Genomic DNA, 17,125 nt, shown 5'->3' with positions numbered 1-17,125 from the left:
TTTGATGAGGAAAAAGAAAATTCCATATAACTAAGATTCGGTAATCTTAAAAAATATATTTTGTAAGAAATCTTGCACTTGTTCTGTTTTCACTGTTGTTGTTTTGTTTTGTTTGTAGCTAATTTCTTGATGTTTCTCAAATGACTTATGTCTTCAGAAATAACTCTTAAGACTGTGCTGTATGGCATCAAGTTACCATCACTTCTGTAGAACCTAAAAATACAGACTGTGCTGAAAATACAGACTGTGAACTAGGTAGACACTGGGCCAGAGGATGGTGAAGAAGACATTTGCTTCTTGCTCTTATGTCCCTGAATTAAATATATATATTCACAATACTTTATTAATTTTATTTTTTTAAAGATTACAATTTTAAGGTTTAAAGAGACTTCTTTGACTCCAACTTTCCTTTACCAGACTGGGCGGAGAATGCTATTTCTTGGGTTCAAACATTTTGCTTTTGACCTGTGGCAAGCCTAATAAAATAGTGCCAGCAACATCATCATTAACCATTATCTATGGATGCTTAATTCTTACAGCATTTCTACATGGGAACCTTAATAAGCTATTTCCAGACACTGTCTCTTATAGGCAGCATTCATGAAACTGGCCAGGTTTCTAAAGATAGTGGTAGAACTTTGTATCTAAGCTTGAGATGCCACACCTTTGACAAGAAGGATCAGCGAAATATTCAACACTTTAAAAAACCACTAATCCAACAGCAAGATGGTCAAGAGCTGTGGGGATGTAATTCTGGTGTCTTATAAATGCTTTTCCAAAGAAGAATGAGGTCCAATTTTTAAATAGAGAGGAAAGGGGCATCTGATGCAATAAACCTGGTGAAATCAGAAAGAGAATCCGAGAGGATCCCAATATTGTTAGACATTTTAAGCAGTGAGAGCCATGTAGAAATCCTTCCGTGAACCACAGAAATAATAAATGCTGAGCCCATTGGAACATAATCTCAATCAGCAAGATGCCACTGCCTTCCAGATTTCCTCACAGGGCCCTGCGAAGTCCATGCCAAAACTAGCAGTGGATTTCTCCCATCTAATCTCCCCTTATGCCTTATTCGATTGTCGTCACTGCTCTCCGACCATGCACTGTCCCTTCAGACTCTCATTTCCCAACTAAGTCAGTCAGAGGAGGCTGAGTGTCCATTAGGACGTACTCTAAGACCGCAAACCACCTTGTTCCATGTGAAAAGACGGAACAGAGAGTGAAGAGAGCAAGGGGAACCCTTCAAGTTTAGCTGGCAACATTCTCACCTACCGGATTACCGGCCAGACACAAACAAGAAGGGCTATGAGTGGTCCGGGAGATTGCTCTAGTTAATTGGCAACAGGGAGCTGGTTGGGAGGAGGAGAACCCAGGAGGAGGGAGAACTGGGCATTTCAGTGCACTGCAGGATGGCATCGCCTCTGCCCTGGCTCTACATTATTCTGTGGTGAGTAAGACTTTTTTCTGATTTTTCCTTTTAGCTCGGAGAAAAGGGCAAGCACACACCCACTGGGTGACTTCTATACCAAATCATGGAAGCAGCCTGGGTGGTGTGGCATGTATGTGTGGTGGGGTAGACGAGGCTAGAATGAACAGCCTATTTTCTCTGAGGCCAGGAGTGAGGGTCATGGACTGTCTACTCACAGGGTAGAAAATGCCCTAGGGAAACTTGAAGATGAAGGAAACGTCTACTCCAGAAACATCAGTCGGATCCTGGACAACTTGCTTGAAGGCTATGACAATCGGCTGCGACCAGGATTTGGAGGTGAGAGTCATCCTTACTAGACCAAACGTCTGTACTTTTCTTCCCCCTTAGTGCCATTCCAAGGCACACAGGCTTCAGGATAGCAGAGTGGCAGGTTGCAGGGCCTGGGGAGGGACCATGTGTATGTTCCCATCCAGTCTCTGCCCCTTCCTCAATTCGCAACCTTATATGCCAGTCATTTGAACTCTCTAAGCCTCAGCTTTCTCAACTGTAGTGTGGGTGTATGAACAGTGCTTGCCTCATAGGGCATTTGAGTGTAAAATGAGATTCGCCATATAAAACACTTTCTTTAGCATTCGTCCCATTAATGCTATCACTAAACGTTAATTATTGTTGTAATTTTCTTTAGAATACTAACCTAGTTCTCTTCCATTCCTTAAATTTTGCAATTTTGCCAGAATAAATTCAAAATAATGCAACTGGTGTGAGTTTGTAGAGTTGAAAATCCAAAGGATTCCTGCTGCTGGAATTACTTTAGGATGGGTTGCAGATTCTGGCCATGAGAAGGGGTTTTGTGATAGAGTTGTTCAGTTCAGTCCCCTTAACATCATTGATGATAATTGTCCCCATCCCTCTGGGCTCATTTCAGGTGCTGTCACTGAAGTCAAAACAGACATTTACGTAACAAGTTTTGGGCCCGTGTCAGATGTGGAGATGGTGAGTGAGCTCTGAGTGAGGAGAGTAATTTTGCTTAGTGGGGAGAGAATGAATGATAAGGGGCATTGTTACCAAACTTGGCTCCAGATCCAAAAGCAATATGTGTGCTCCTGCTGGGAAGGAATGGCCATTAGAGCAGATTACTGGCTTAATCTCCTTCACATTTCACTAAAGGCTCTGCTTGGACACTAATCTGAGGGGCCTTTTATGATGATATCCTCTCTTCTGTCCACATATCATGCACCTATTCTTCCCTACAAAGAGAAGATTTTTCCCCATCTTTATGAAGTCCTAGTAAATTTTTGGAGGAGAAAAAAGAAAAACCAGCAAAGATGGTATGCTACATAAGTGTATATTGAGAATATCTATTAAATTTAAAACATAGCTGTTTTGGCAGTACATCTTTCTTGGTATGTGTTATTAAAACAGTAAAGGGAGTCCTTTGGAAAGACTAATGCATTCCACCTTTTATGTTTGCAAATGGACCAGTAGGTGTTCTGGGGATGCTGTTCCAGGTACAGATGGCTATAGGATTCATAAGAGGGTATTTATAGTAAGTGGCAATGAAAACCTGAACCAGCCTTCTAGAACAAAGTATATTATGATATTCCTTCATATTTCTCAGGTAGTATTCCCCCTAAAAGTAAAATATAAATACTAAAACTGAAGAAAAATGTAACTCTTTAAAGTGGTGCATTAAATGTATTAGGGGAATGGAATTCTAGATAAACAGTTATTAGATGCTTTCATCTTCTGCTTTTTGAGTTGACAAGATAAGGAGAAAGGAAAGGAGGAGGAATAAAAAAAGGGAAAAAGGAAGGAGTAAAAGAGAAAGAGAAAGGGGGGGCAGGAGAAGAGAAGTAAGAAAAAACAACACGGAAGAGGGGGAGAGAGTTAGGAGTACTTTATTTAAGAGATAAATGTCTTAAGACCTGAGAGAAATTAGAGTCAGCATTCTCCAGAATTCTCAATTATTTAACTATCATATTTTTCATTTGAGTACTGACTCACCCCAAGAATAAATAACCACAACCATATTCTACGGTACCATTGAAATCTGGGGACACTTAGACTTTATTTTATGCATGTGTCTCTTTTTTAAGACACACATCTTGTATTTGTACAGGAGAGGCTTGTTATAGCCTGGATCATCATTATATGGATATACTGTGTGTCAAATTATATTTTTAAAATAGAATCACCACTTGCAGTAATAGGTCTCATAAAGGAACATATAAAGTAGGCAAAGCAATTCTTGGCAATATTTTGACATAATTATAAGTTGTTATTTATCATTGACTTTTGCAAAGGCCCTTATCATAACTCTTAAGATTTTTAATGTTATTTCATAAAAGCCACAAATTAAAACTCATAATTTTGATTATGCATGCTTAAATGATGCTCTGTTTGGGTAATCATGGTAACATTTGCTTTTATGTTCTCTGAGAACAGTATAAAATAATCATGATGTGCAGACAAGAGTATGCTTATCAAGTAAAGTTTCCCTATCCTTGGAACTTTACTAAGTGGTACCATGTTGCTTGGAGATACCTTTGAAGGTGAACAAGCTGCTAAGGGAATGGTTAGACTCACTGATGGTAGGAAGGTCAGCACAAAACCTAGACTAAATCTTTTTCTATTTTTCTTCTAAATTAAGGAGGGAGAACTCAATAGGTCAATAGATGAAGAGACGGATGACTGATAGAAAAAGAGGAAGAATGTTAAGGAGGGTGAAGGTGGGAGAGAGAGGTTTGCACAATACAACACTATCTTTTATAATAATATTACAATCTTAGAGTGTGAAAAAATAATAATTCACTGAAATCATCGCTTCCCCGATAGGTTATTGTCATAAAAAGTTGCTTCGTTTCTTAAGTGTTAGGATTGGGTATGTAAGCTAGTGAATAAACTATTCTTAATAAGCCATCTGCCCAGCATGCATGAATCTCTTATTTTGTCTCAGGAGTATACAATGGACGTTTTCTTCCGCCAGACTTGGACCGATGAGAGGCTGAAGTTTGGGGGGCCAGCTGAGATTTTGAGTTTGAATAACCTGATGGTCAGTAAAATCTGGACACCTGACACTTTTTTCAGGAATGGCAAAAAATCAATTGCTCACAATATGACAACTCCTAACAAACTCTTCAGAATAATGCAGAATGGAACAATTCTATACACCATGAGGTGAGGTTTCCCCAATTCTACTTCCTCTGCCCAAATTACTTGTCCATCATACTAACTCAGAACCACTTATTTCAATGTCCCTTAGGCTTACCATCAACGCTGACTGTCCTATGAGGCTGGTTAACTTTCCTATGGATGGACATGCTTGTCCACTCAAGTTTGGGAGTTGTAAGTTACAAAAAGCTCCTGAGAGTCAAATAATGCATTCAAAATACATAATTATTTGGTTTTAGTCAGACACTGGAAAGCAAAAGAGAAATATTACTCTGACGTTCTCAGTATGATTCCAGGAATTAACTTACTTAATCATGTCTGTCAATCATACAGTCAGAGGTTTTGGTCACCAGGATTAAAGAAAATCATTTAAAAAATTTGTTTGTATCTCCTTTTTATAATGAACAAGATTTGCTTTGAAAGAAAAAAAAAAACACAATTAGCCAGATTTACCTCTCTGTTTAATTTGTTTAAAAAATTCAGATGCTTACCCCAAAAGTGAAATCATATATACATGGAAAAAAGGACCACTTTACTCAGTGGAAGTCCCAGAAGAATCTTCAAGTCTCCTTCAGTATGATCTGATTGGACAAACAGTATCTAGTGAGACAATTAAATCTAACACAGGTAAGCATTTGACCAATGCATGGATGTAATCCTGCATGGTGACTCCAGTGCACATTTTCAAAATATCTATTTCTTTTTCCTCTGCATTATCCATCCTCAGCTAAACTTGTTGTTTTAAAGTGATGAGTAGCTTTCTTTAAAATTGATTTTGCAACCATGTGCATATAAAGATTTGTGTAGCCTTGGAGTGAGAAGTTTTGTATGTATATGACACCAAGAACCCCACAGAAAACAATGAGCTGATGTATCTATCATCTGCTGATTGAGCAGCTTTGTCATACATTGAAAAAATGCCTTCGCTTGTTTTCTTCCCACCCATATTAATTTAAAGATCTGCAAGATTTATTTCCAGCTGCATTCTTTCTGCACACTGTCAACAGCAATAATCCTGATATACCTGTCTTCCAACAGGTGAATACGTAATAATGACAGTTTATTTCCACTTGCAAAGGAAGATGGGCTATTTTATGATACAGATCTATACTCCTTGCATTATGACGGTCATTCTTTCCCAGGTGTCTTTCTGGATTAACAAGGAGTCTGTTCCGGCCAGAACTGTCTTTGGTATGCTTCCCTCTTTGCGCTCTACTTTCTGTCATACTCCAGCTCACATTGCTTGTGTATTTTAGGGGAATACTCACACCAGTGCACTTTTTCAACCCACAAAGGAAATAAACTCCTATCTCATTGACACATGTATCATACAAAATGACCCTCATCTTATCTCACGTTGTGTGGTGAATCAACAAAAGATTAGTCTCAGCAAGAATTCTGGCTGGTTTCCTGTGACTTTGACGTGCCCTATTTAGGAAAGTTGTTTTTTTGTTGGTTTGCTTTGTTTTTTAAACTCAATTTGCTTTTTCATAACTAAAAAAAGAAAGCAGAAAATTAAAAACTGACATGTAAAGCAATGACAACAAAGGCTAAGATATTGAACCCACAAATACATGAATTATATCTCACTTTTATTAGGTTGGATCTTAACAAAATTTGCCATTTTTTAGGTCTAAAAATAGTTAAATATCACCAGTTTCCCCATGGTTCAACCTAAATATTTAGTTACATTTATGATGTATATAATCACTACTAGTGTGATGGAACAAAATGAAAAAAGAAAAAGAGCTATAACAGAAAAATATCATTTGTAACAAAATCCAATATTTTTCTCAGTTTTTGTGATTATAAATTTAGTAGTTCATAGGGAAGACCTGAGTTTAATTGAAATCTCAGATGAATTTTGACTTTTTAATTTACCATACTAAAATAGATCTCTTTTTGCAAGTTATAAAAGAATATTTATATAATGATGTTTACCATCTTTGAATTATATAAATCCTCCAAGACAGAAAACTGCTGGCAGATGAGTAATTAAATTATTTTCTCATGATTAAATATTTTATCTTAAAACCAAGCTAGAAATAAAAAAATTTGAGAAATCTAATTTATATTTATTATTCACACCAAATAGACTTATTAAATATGATGAAAGATTATATCAGCATTAAATTTGATCAGAAGTTCAAAGTTGTATTAGTTATGTAATAATTTGCTATTATTATATTATAATATATTATTATTAATAATACACATCACCACACTAGGTTTTGAAGGAAGCCAAAATGTGAATGCCTATGATAACTGTGAACAATTAAAAATAATAAAATAATAACAAAAAATACATTTGTAACAAAAATCCTCTCCACCAGCAATGTTCCCATTTGATCTTGTTATTGGATTGCAAATGCTAATAGTGCATTTCTCATTCTGTTTCATTCATTCTAGGGATCACCACTGTCTTAACCATGACCACTCTAAGCATCAGTGCCAGGCACTCCTTGCCAAAGGTGTCCTATGCGACCGCCATGGATTGGTTTATAGCTGTTTGCTTTGCTTTCGTCTTCTCTGCTCTTATTGAGTTCGCAGCTGTCAACTACTTTACCAATCTTCAGACACAGAAGGCCAAAAGGAAGGCACAGATTGCAGCCTCACCCCCAGTGACAATAGCAAAAGCGACTGAACCCTTGGAAGCTGAGATTGTTTTGGTAATTGTTTACTTTTCTAATGTTACCTACCATATAGGAAAAGGCAGCCAGAATAGTTACCACAAACAGTTAGATAGTCCAAAAGTAATATTAGTGGGGCATGAGTTACATAACTTTGGTTCCAAGGCCAACTTCTTCTCCAGCTTCACAGAAAAAAGCCAAGCAACAATCCTTCATTTATCTTTGCTCTAAACTTTTGGTATTCCTCTTTCATCATCCTCACTAATACTGGCAGATTGCAAGCTCTCAGAGGAGACAGAAAATTCTTAGCCTTTAGATGTCTCCTTTGAACAGGTTCCATTATACTGACTAGGGAGAATAAAGTTAAAAAAAAAAAAAAGTTCCTAATGAGGTTTCAGAGTCTGAAGGAAACAAACAGGGACTCCTATGGACAATTTCTGTTAGAAATCCACTTGCTGCTTTATTTCAGGAGGGCAAGATGTGTATATTAGGTTCTATGAATGCTGAGTCATAAGCCAAGTTTTTGACTCATGTGAAAACATTCTCATGTTCACATTCATGTTATATGTATATAATATACATATTATTATGTATATTAATGTGGTTTTTTTTGAGATACAATCAGTGAGAAATCCCTATAAAATTAAGTTTAGATTCGCTGTGGCTAAGCTCTGGTCCCCAAAGTTTTTTTGAATAAAAAATAAATGATAGCATTAATAATTCAAGGGTCATAAATGTGCCCCCAAATTTCAATTTCACATATGAATAAATTCTCACAACAATTAAGTTGCACTTACTTTTTAAAAAATGGATTATAGAACTGATAAGTATACATTTTTATTTCAAAACAAACTCTAAACAGTAGCTCTTGAAAACAGAAAAATTTTGCTCTGCAAAATCAAGTAATGCAGACACTTTGAACTGAAAATTTCTTTATAACTGATCAATTCTCATGACTATTTCCAAATCGCAAAACCACATACAGCCCAGTTAATTCTTGGTTAAATTTTATGATAAAAATTATAAAGCTATGTGTGTTTTACTTCCCAAAGACTCAAATGTTTATTGGCTTTAAAAGATAATTTTGTATTGAAACTTTTCTCTTTGATAAACTTAGAAACTTGTTTGAGAATTTACATTTCCTCTAAAGGATAAGACCAGTCCCATGAAAAGTGACAATACATAATTTAAAGATTTTTTTTTTCTTGAATTAGACCTTGTTTTAAAAAAAAAAAAAGTTTGCCATCCAGTAATCTGGTCCAATTACACTTACAAATAAAAAACAGAGCCTGAGAAGGAAAACATTAGGCACTAGTTGGTAGAAAAACTAGGAATTGATTCCAGAACTCCTAATATCCACAGATTTACAGAGGCTGAGGCCCTAACCTCCCCAACACTTTTTCAAAGACTGAAATATAATAGAGTGCATACCACTGGGTAAAACATTTTCTGTATGTAGGTTAGGTTATTCCCAAAATTCTTCCCTTAATTTAATGATGTTTTCTTTATATATGTGTGTGTGCTTTGAAAGTTCACAAAAATATAAATTTTGTAACAAAAATATGTTAAAGACCCAGTTCAAAAGACTTGAAAATTATATTTTTCAGAAAAGATAAATTCAAAATATTTTTGAGAATTATTTTGTTTGTAAAAATAAGTGATTATGTTACAACCTATCTGTACTTACATAGGTATATAATTGACATATTGTCTAAAGGTCATATATTATCTTAACATATAGCTGGAAAGGAAGAAGAATTAATATTTATCATAATTCCATTTAACAGTTTCTTACTTGAGAAGCACAGTAAAAATAAAAAGAGAAATTCATGACAAAGAGGGTAAGAAAAGTGATTTTGAATATAGTCATTGATCTGATATTGAGACAAAAAGAAAGACCAACTTCCTTACTTCAACTCTTTTAAAATATATATTACTAAGAAGAATATGATTTCAAATTCTTAGAGAAAGCATAGAGGTATCGTTCCCTAAGTCTATTATTTTAAAGGTATAATTTATTAATAAGATGGAATTTAAGATCTCAGGTCTTCATATAAACTATCTTCTAATAGTTCTAAAATAGTAACATATAATGAGCAGGTCCTTTGGGAAGCTGGATAAAAAATTGCATTTAAATCATCTCAAAGTATTTTTTTCCTTGCAAGTTGACTTTTTTCCCTACAAAAAATTACATTTCTAAACCTGGCTCCACTTAAAATATTCCAAGGCAATGAAAAGGAGAATTTTGTTTCCGAAAGGCTAAGTCAAAATGTAAAAATAAAAACAAAAGTAACCAAACCTAACAATATTAACCTTGTAGGCATCAAAAAATATAGATGATTACATAGAACATGTACAGTTTTATTTATGTCAAAACTTGGCTATTGTCTTATATAATATAGAGGAACAAACATAAATTACACATTTTGAATTTATACAGCACAATGGTATATTATGATTGCAAGGTCATTTTTTCTTTCAAATACCATGACATTTTAAAATGCCTATTCAGTTGTAATCAAAATAACATTATTTGAGTAAGTTGGACATTGAAATAGCAAACCAATGTGGTAAAGTTGAAATGAGATTAAGTGCTTGGATATTTCATGTGATTCTAAGTTGTATGTTTTAATGTGCACATTGCTTTTCACAGGAAACTGCTTAGAATGACTGTGAAAACTTTATCACTTTGAATTTGACCTTGAAATTTATTATAATAACAAAGAAATTCAGGCATTTAAAGCCTAGTACTAACACCTGAAGAGACATCTAAAACTAAATCTTCAGAAGTGCTCTATAGACTAATAATCTTTCTTATTTTAAGGCATTTGTAAGTGGAGACTTTATATTTTTGGATTTTGAGAAGAAATTGTCCACAGTTTCTTTCCTGCTTATATGGTATCTTTCCATATTGTTTTTATTTGGTATGCTGTTTTGGCTTTAGAGAGTTATTCCTGTATTTCTGTTTCAGAGCTTATTACGTGTCTGGGGTAGACTTATTTTATATATAAGACCTAGTTTAGACTTTGATCTCTTTCTGGATGTTTTGCTAGTTTTCTTGTTATTTTAAAAATCTAAGCCCTCACCACTATGTTCCTAAGAATGAATCCCCTGGCCCCCTACCCATCAATACATCCAATGTGGCTTCTCTTTTTCACAGAACGTGTGATGTTCTTGGTAAATTACCTACAAACTAAGTTGACCAAAATTTAATTGGTCAAGATAATAACTATATTTATACTGATTACATTATTTTTTCTTTTCAGCTGACACCAATTTACTGAGTACCTCTGTGTTCATCAAATTGTTCATACCATAAGCCTTTATTTGTTAAGTGCTTTTTTGCCAGACCCTTTGTAGAATGCTGACGCTACCTTAGTAAGTGACATCAATAGGGCCTCTTCCATCATGGAGCTGCCTGTTGAGCAGGAAGAGAGGAAACTACTCAAGGAGCCATGACAATATACTGTGATAAAGGCTGTGGTTAGAGATGTATAGAAGGTTGAAAAAAAGCCACAAGCGAGCCATGAGACCTAACTCAGTCTGGAGGGGTGATTGTGGAGGACGTGATACCTAGGCAGAGAAAAGAAAGACGAGCCTGGCCCTGCTCTAGAAACTCTAAGTCAGTTGTTAGAAACTTGGGCACAGAGAGGGAAATAAGACATATTGTCCATTCTGTACTCTTTTCAAGGTTGGAACGTCTGCTGGGCCATTACTATGTTGCCCTTCACCTGTGTAGAAAAATATGAATCATAGCATACTGAAAGATTTACCTCCCCTGTTCCAAATCGTGCTAAGATTTCTTTCAGTACTACCATTACTCCAAAGAATTAACAGTTGAATTAAGACCATCAGAGACTCTGAACACCAGAAAGATCATGATGTCCCTTCCCCATGGTAGCGCCGTCATATGACTTATAGAGAGGGTGGGGTGGATTAGATGAGGGGTGTAGGCGGTTGGCTCTTTCCCTATACCTTCCATCAAATCGCCATCCAATATTCCTTTTTGCACCCTCCAAACATTCCAGTATGGTTTTCAGACATGCCACTAGCACCACTGACCCACCAGATTGCTACCAATAAGCTGCTTCTCTGCAGGCATTCTGGAATTGTCTCTGCTCCTCAATTCTACCAGCTGTAAAATAAATGTGAGGACATTTGACAGAGTTGATTTTCTCCATAATGATTAATATGTAGCTTAAAAAATGTCAAATAATAAACGTTTTCAAAAATATTTTCTCTTGTTTTTGGTGCCCCTGTTCGCTGGTTCTAAAAGCACATACTTTGTTTGTCCCTTGAGTAATGCAGCCCTGGTTAGAATATTTCTCCTAAGAGGTAACCCGTTGCCCCCTCTTCTTTAATATATTAGACTCACTAAATGCTGTATCAGAATTGCTCTAAGTACTTCCCAAATGCCTCATCCCTATACCAAATAACTGATTGTCACAAAGTCCAGTTTGACTCCAAGTACCTTTGCAATATGGCGTTACTTAAAACAAAACAGTGCTCTAAAAATACCCAAAGCAGGATGGCACTGAGCAGCAGGGGAGCCCTGGAAAAATTCAAAACCACAGGTGTTCCACTCAAAACAGTGACAGCCCCAAGCTGAGCCCTCATCTGGACTCTGACAAAAGCCTATTTTACCATCAACTGAAGCTGCTGAGCTTACAATGGAGCAGGCGGGATCTGACACAAACCTGTAGCTTGAATGGTTTGTAATACTGGCTTTCTTTTCGTTTCAGAAATTCAGGGCGATTCTTCTAAATTTTAGGTGTCCAGTCTCCTACACCGCCGATTCCCAATTATCCAGGAGCTGATTATCCAGCGTGTGGGTTAGCCAGCCCTCTGGCATTTCCTTGAGCACCTTGTATTTGCTGCCTGCTAGAAATCCCCCAGCCATCGCTGGGCAATGAGACAGTGTAATTCTAAACCAGTGAAGCTCAGTGGTGGGTGAATTTTCCCCCAGAGGACATTTGTCAAGGAACAAGGATATTTTTGGTTGTCAAAACTCTGAGGAGGTGGGTGCTACAGGCGTCTTGTGGGTAGACGACAGGGATGTTGTTCAACACCCCACGATGCACAGGACAGTCCCCACAACTAAGAAGCATCAGTGTATCAGTACCTCTGTGGTTGAGAAGCCATGTCCTAAACCCTAAAGCTGATGGAAAGAAAAAATAATAGTTATGAAGAGTATGATCTTAGGCATCTGAGAGGGACTGAGTGAGGTACTGCCGCTTATTACTTGTGTGAGCTTTCTGCTTACACCTTCATTTGCTCATCTCTGAAATGAAAGTAATATTTTTACATTATAGATTCTTCCTAGGAATAAGCAAAATAATGCATGCAAGGTGCCATGTAGTGCTTGTTAATGGTAAGCATTTAGATATGGTAACTATAATATAATGTAATATCAACAATATGCTAAAACATAGTGTAAAATAATCATAAAACGTTTTGTTCCCTTCTCTTTGCCTGACTACTCTAAAAAGTCTTGGGAAATGTTTAGATTTTCATTCATTTGTTGATGCGGCATATGTTTATTAAGCATTCACTGTGTTCTATGCGCTGGCTAGGCACTGTGGAGCACTTACACATGAGAATAATATGCCCTCTACCACTAAGGCGATTTCATGTCAGGAAAGGGGATAAAGCACAACAAAAATAATATTTACAGGGAAGAGGTGATGACAGCAGAGAGTTGTAACAGTTAGGTAGGTAGAAATCTGTACAGAGAAAAGACACATTTCCTTTCTCAAGTTCTTAAAGACAAGAAGAAAACTTTAGAGCTGAAACAGAAATTGTCCCTAACTTTATTTCTTTCTTTTTTTTTAATTTTCTTTTTTTTTTTTTTTATTGAAGTATAGTTGATTTCAATGTAAGCCTAGGGAGAGTCAGTGACTCCTAAGGCATGTCTAAGTCATACAGCAGCTAAGTAGTATCTATGGAATTGCAGTCTAGGGCTTTCTGACTCTGCTGCCCTCTTAACTCCTAAGCAACCCTCCATAGAGATTGTCTGGGGAAGTAGATGAGGAAAAGAGGAATCCTACTGCAGGAGACCTTTAATTCCAGGCTAATGCCATTGTGCATAAATTTCTCATGCTGTTAGGTGGTGAATGATGTTGCTTAACTCTGGACAAGGGTTATTCAGCAATCTTCATTAAGTCATTTGTGACACTGTGACAATGCCAAGAGATTGACAAATAAATTTTCCCAACATCTCCAAAAGAGAGAGAGAGATAAAACAATGCCTTACATTTTTATGCTAGATTATGGTTTACAATCACTTTTTCATCTCAGTGAACTTATTCATGTCTGCCCTCTTTCTCCCTAAAAAAGGAAGAAACAGACAATGCATGCTATTAAAAATCAAGACGTGTTTAGAAAGAAAATCTGCTCTAAAGCCTTGCCCTCTTTTTTTTCCATTATGATCCTTAGAAAATTTACTAGAGTAAAATATTTTAATGTTCCTTATATCTGGGAGGAGGAGAACTCTTTCTGAAGAATTAAACAGTGACAAATTTTGCTCTTTCAGGTGGAGAATATTTTAATAACATATATAATAGATGAAAATGCAAATCAGAGTTTGAGAAACATGATAGAAAGCTCTTGGCAGACAATGCTATGTTTATTCTCTAATACAGGTAGCATGCATTGAGACCAAAATACCACTACTCTGGTCCTATCCACACACTATCTAGTGACCCTGGGCACAGTAGTCCTGGGTTGTCACATATTTTTAATAGAAAATGTCACTTATTTCCTATCCAAGATCAGTAGACTTGGCACTCTTCTATTTTAAATTATCTTCTACTTCCAATACCTATGATTTATTTAATTCTGTCCAGAGTGCCTAGCCTAATACTGGGTCAACAGATAACAAATAAAGATATTCTTTGCTTGAAATTCACCATGGTCATGTCAAATCAGACTTCATACTGATTTATTTTTGCTTTTGGTAAAGAAACAGATTTTCCCACGGCCCCTAAAAGCACAGTGGACTTGAACTCTCTATGATGACTATTATAGATACTCGGCAAACCTCCATGACAAATCAAAAGCAAAATTCAGGATGGGAGTATAGAGAGGAGAGGTTCTCGGGGTTGTTGTTTCCCGCAGTCCAAATGTCACCACGTCAGTGGGTAATTCTGGTCCTGTGGCTCAACCAGCACAGGGGAGGTGGCGGCCTCATCCTGTTGCTGGGGGGCTGCTGTCTAAAGCTCCAGGAGTCTGTGTCCACATGAGTAACACACCCCGTCAGGCAGCAAAGTGGTGATTCTGCTGCCAGGGAGAAAACGAGGCAGTTTTACAAGAGCAGGGTTAATGTACAGCCAGGGTGTGAAGGCAGGGACCCAGCAAGGACAACCTGTCCACAAGGAGAGTGATTATTATAGGCCGTAGACGAGAAAAGGTAAGAATCAGAGGAAGCCCCCTAGTCTCCACCATTATGAAAGGAGTCTAAAGCAAACAGAATTAGAGTCTCTGAACCAGGCTCAATACTTTAAAGATGAGAAAATGCTGGGATGAAACAAGCAGTGAGATTGACCAAGGTGGTTTATGACGGGCTGTGAAACTATGGGCGAAGCACTTCCCACATCTGGACCTCAGCCTTCTCATGTTACTTAATGCACTGAATATCCCTTTCAAGACTAGGATTGGTTGTCTTATGATTTCAGTGGAACAGAAAATCTCATGATAGAAAAGAACATATGACAATTCTGAGGTTAGTAAATGTATGACTTTGGTAACTTAAGATGGAGGGAGACCAGGTGAGAAGCTCTGAATGGAAAACAGAAAGCTCTCAATATAGAACTCTGGACCAAGAGGCAGTCATATTTCAAGGGAAGAACAGTCATCCCACTCAATATAAGGGTATTTCTATTTTGTCACTGGCTTTTGATGTACATGAGCACCTTTATATTTTTTTGCTGTTCTTGATACCTCAGTTGGTTCAAATTTATGAATGGTAAAGATCAGGCTATAGGCTGGGAATGTGTCTAGAAGAATGATACCATTTAGCCGAGCTGTTATTTTCTTGTATTGAGTAATTGCCCACACATTCCAAAATGAAATTCCCTCTCATTGCCCATACCCACTGCCCTATAGGTTTATGCATAACTGGGGTGGTGGGTGGATAAGCCCTTATAACCTAGCTTATCTCCTAATGGTACAACACTCAACACAGTTTCTGGGGCATGGAACACGCTTAGCATCAATTGCTGATGTATTAAATTATAGGATGTTGGATGTTAGCAAATCGATGTTTTTAAAATTTGTTTTACCACTTTCTTGGAAAAGTAGCACCATCAATTACTATCAAGAATTTGCTGATATTTTAACTTATGTAGTAAGTAGTCAATAACTATCTGTCGATGATGAAAAAATGAATGATTAAGTGATGTCTATTCTTTTACCCAGGCTGAATATATATGTATCTTTTCCTCTACAGCATTCTGATTCCAAGTACCATCTGAAGAAAAGAATCACCTCTCTGACATTGCCAATAGTTCCATCCCCCAAGGCCAGCACAGTCCTCACAAGAGCTCCCATCTTACAGTCAACACCTGTCACACCCCCACCTCTCTCTCCTACCTTTGGGGGTACCAGTAAAATAGACCAGTATTCTCGGATTCTTTTCCCAGTTGCATTTGCAGGATTCAACCTTGTATACTGGATAGTTTATCTTTCCAAAGACACGATGGAAGTGAGCAGCAGTGTTGAATAGCTTGCAGCCATAATAACCTGCATTCTGTAAGTTCTCATTTTCTGAATGTTTAAAAATAGCAATGAGACTTGTATAGATGCTTTTCTGAACATGAAATCAAAATTGAAAATCTCTAACACATAGCTTTGAGTAAGCATGTATGGGCAAAAAAAGCAATAATGTTACTCTTCAAAATTGGAAGGTGAAGGTTGCTGAAAAATATGACTTTTCTGCACATTAGAGAAAATTTTATAAAAGGATAAAATGGATTCAAGATGAATTTGCCAATCTTTGTCCTTCACAGTTCAATATTTTAATTGTCACTGTGAATATCATTTACCACAAAGCAAATAAAAACAAGAAATGCCAACACTTCCAAAGCCTGCCTTAAAATGTTTATTTTGGCTTAGTTCTCAAGAGAACAAAATATAAATAGTCTAAATATTTATCAGTAGGTTAATACCAGCATGTTGGAGGCCTTTATGCTAGTAAAATGGCTTTCAGTGACATTGTAAAGCCTGTATTGAGCTTAGCCATTTGTTTTTAACCTTGCTGTGCTATTTTATCTCAATAAAATATGGTGTTTGTATACATAGATCATAAATTATATATGCATTTGTACATAGCTTTAGTTGGACTGCAGTACAGTGTTGTTTTATCTCATTAAGCTCTCCTTTTAAAATAATATGCTCATTCATAATTCCATGAAGTGTAGAAGGCTTGTATATTATGACTGTTCTTATATCTCTTATTCTTTACCTTTCTAAGTGTATCACTAAACAAAACAACAATAAACATGCTTCTCTGGGTCTGTTTAATAAAGCTCAGAAGTTTCCTTAAGTATGGGGAAATGAAGTGGTTACCTCCCCAGTGTTAGTGTCCCTGGGGATTCTGAGAGATAGAAGGTATGGGACAGCCAGGCTTGGTCACCCAGCTCTAAAAAAAAGACGTGAATTTGTATTCAAATAGTCAGTCCTGCTAGAAAACAATGGAACAACATCTTCAAAATGCTGAGGGAAAATGATTTTCAACCCAGAATTCTGTAACCAGCAAAATAAAGATAGAGGATATATAAAAAAAAGTCAATCCTTCATCTCTTTTCTGCTCACTCAACACACTTTCTGTTATAAGATGAATGGGGTCTGAGGATCTAATGTATAACTTGGTGACTATAGTTGATGACACTGTATTGTG

General features: G+C 36.7%; 1 protein-coding gene across 8 annotated transcripts; it reads left to right on the top strand.

The window, feature by feature from the left end:
- The first annotated feature begins 1,035 nt into the window (after positions 1-1,035).
- On the top strand, positions 1,036-16,766 carry GABRA6 (gamma-aminobutyric acid type A receptor subunit alpha6). Of its 8 annotated transcripts, none has more exons than XM_036848542.1 (9): positions 1,036-1,447; positions 1,617-1,765; positions 2,355-2,422; positions 4,416-4,606; positions 4,692-4,774; positions 5,084-5,227; positions 5,639-5,791; positions 7,010-7,269; positions 15,677-16,766. In XM_036848542.1, exons 1-9 carry the CDS (start codon positions 1,410-1,412, stop codon positions 15,950-15,952), a joined length of 1,362 nt encoding a protein of 453 aa, XP_036704437.1. In that variant the 5' UTR covers positions 1,036-1,409; the 3' UTR covers positions 15,953-16,766. The 8 variants fall into 8 exon arrangements, with proteins under 8 accessions (XP_036704437.1, XP_036704438.1, XP_036704439.1 ...); XM_036848543.1 differs by having other exon boundaries at positions 1,037-1,447; positions 1,647-1,765; XM_036848541.1 differs by having other exon boundaries at positions 1,038-1,447; positions 1,647-1,765; positions 4,386-4,606.
- Positions 16,767-17,125: the final 359 nt, after the last annotated feature.

Source organism: Balaenoptera musculus, chromosome 3 (assembly GCF_009873245.2).
Source record: "Balaenoptera musculus isolate JJ_BM4_2016_0621 chromosome 3, mBalMus1.pri.v3, whole genome shotgun sequence".
In the NCBI taxonomy this organism is placed as follows: Eukaryota; Metazoa; Chordata; class Mammalia; order Artiodactyla; family Balaenopteridae; genus Balaenoptera; species Balaenoptera musculus.
This window is presented reverse-complemented; position numbering and strand designations above follow the sequence as displayed.

Coding starts and splice junctions, on each gene's coding strand:
- GABRA6 (XM_036848540.1), top strand. CDS start 1,410: ATGGCATCGCCTCTGCCCTGGCTCTACATTATTCTGTG. Junction 5,228..5,638: donor GACAATTAAATCTAACACAG/GTAAGCATTTGA, acceptor GTCTTCCAACAG/GTGAATACGTAATAATGACA. Junction 5,792..7,009: donor TCCGGCCAGAACTGTCTTTG/GTATGCTTCCCT, acceptor CATTCATTCTAG/GGATCACCACTGTCTTAACC.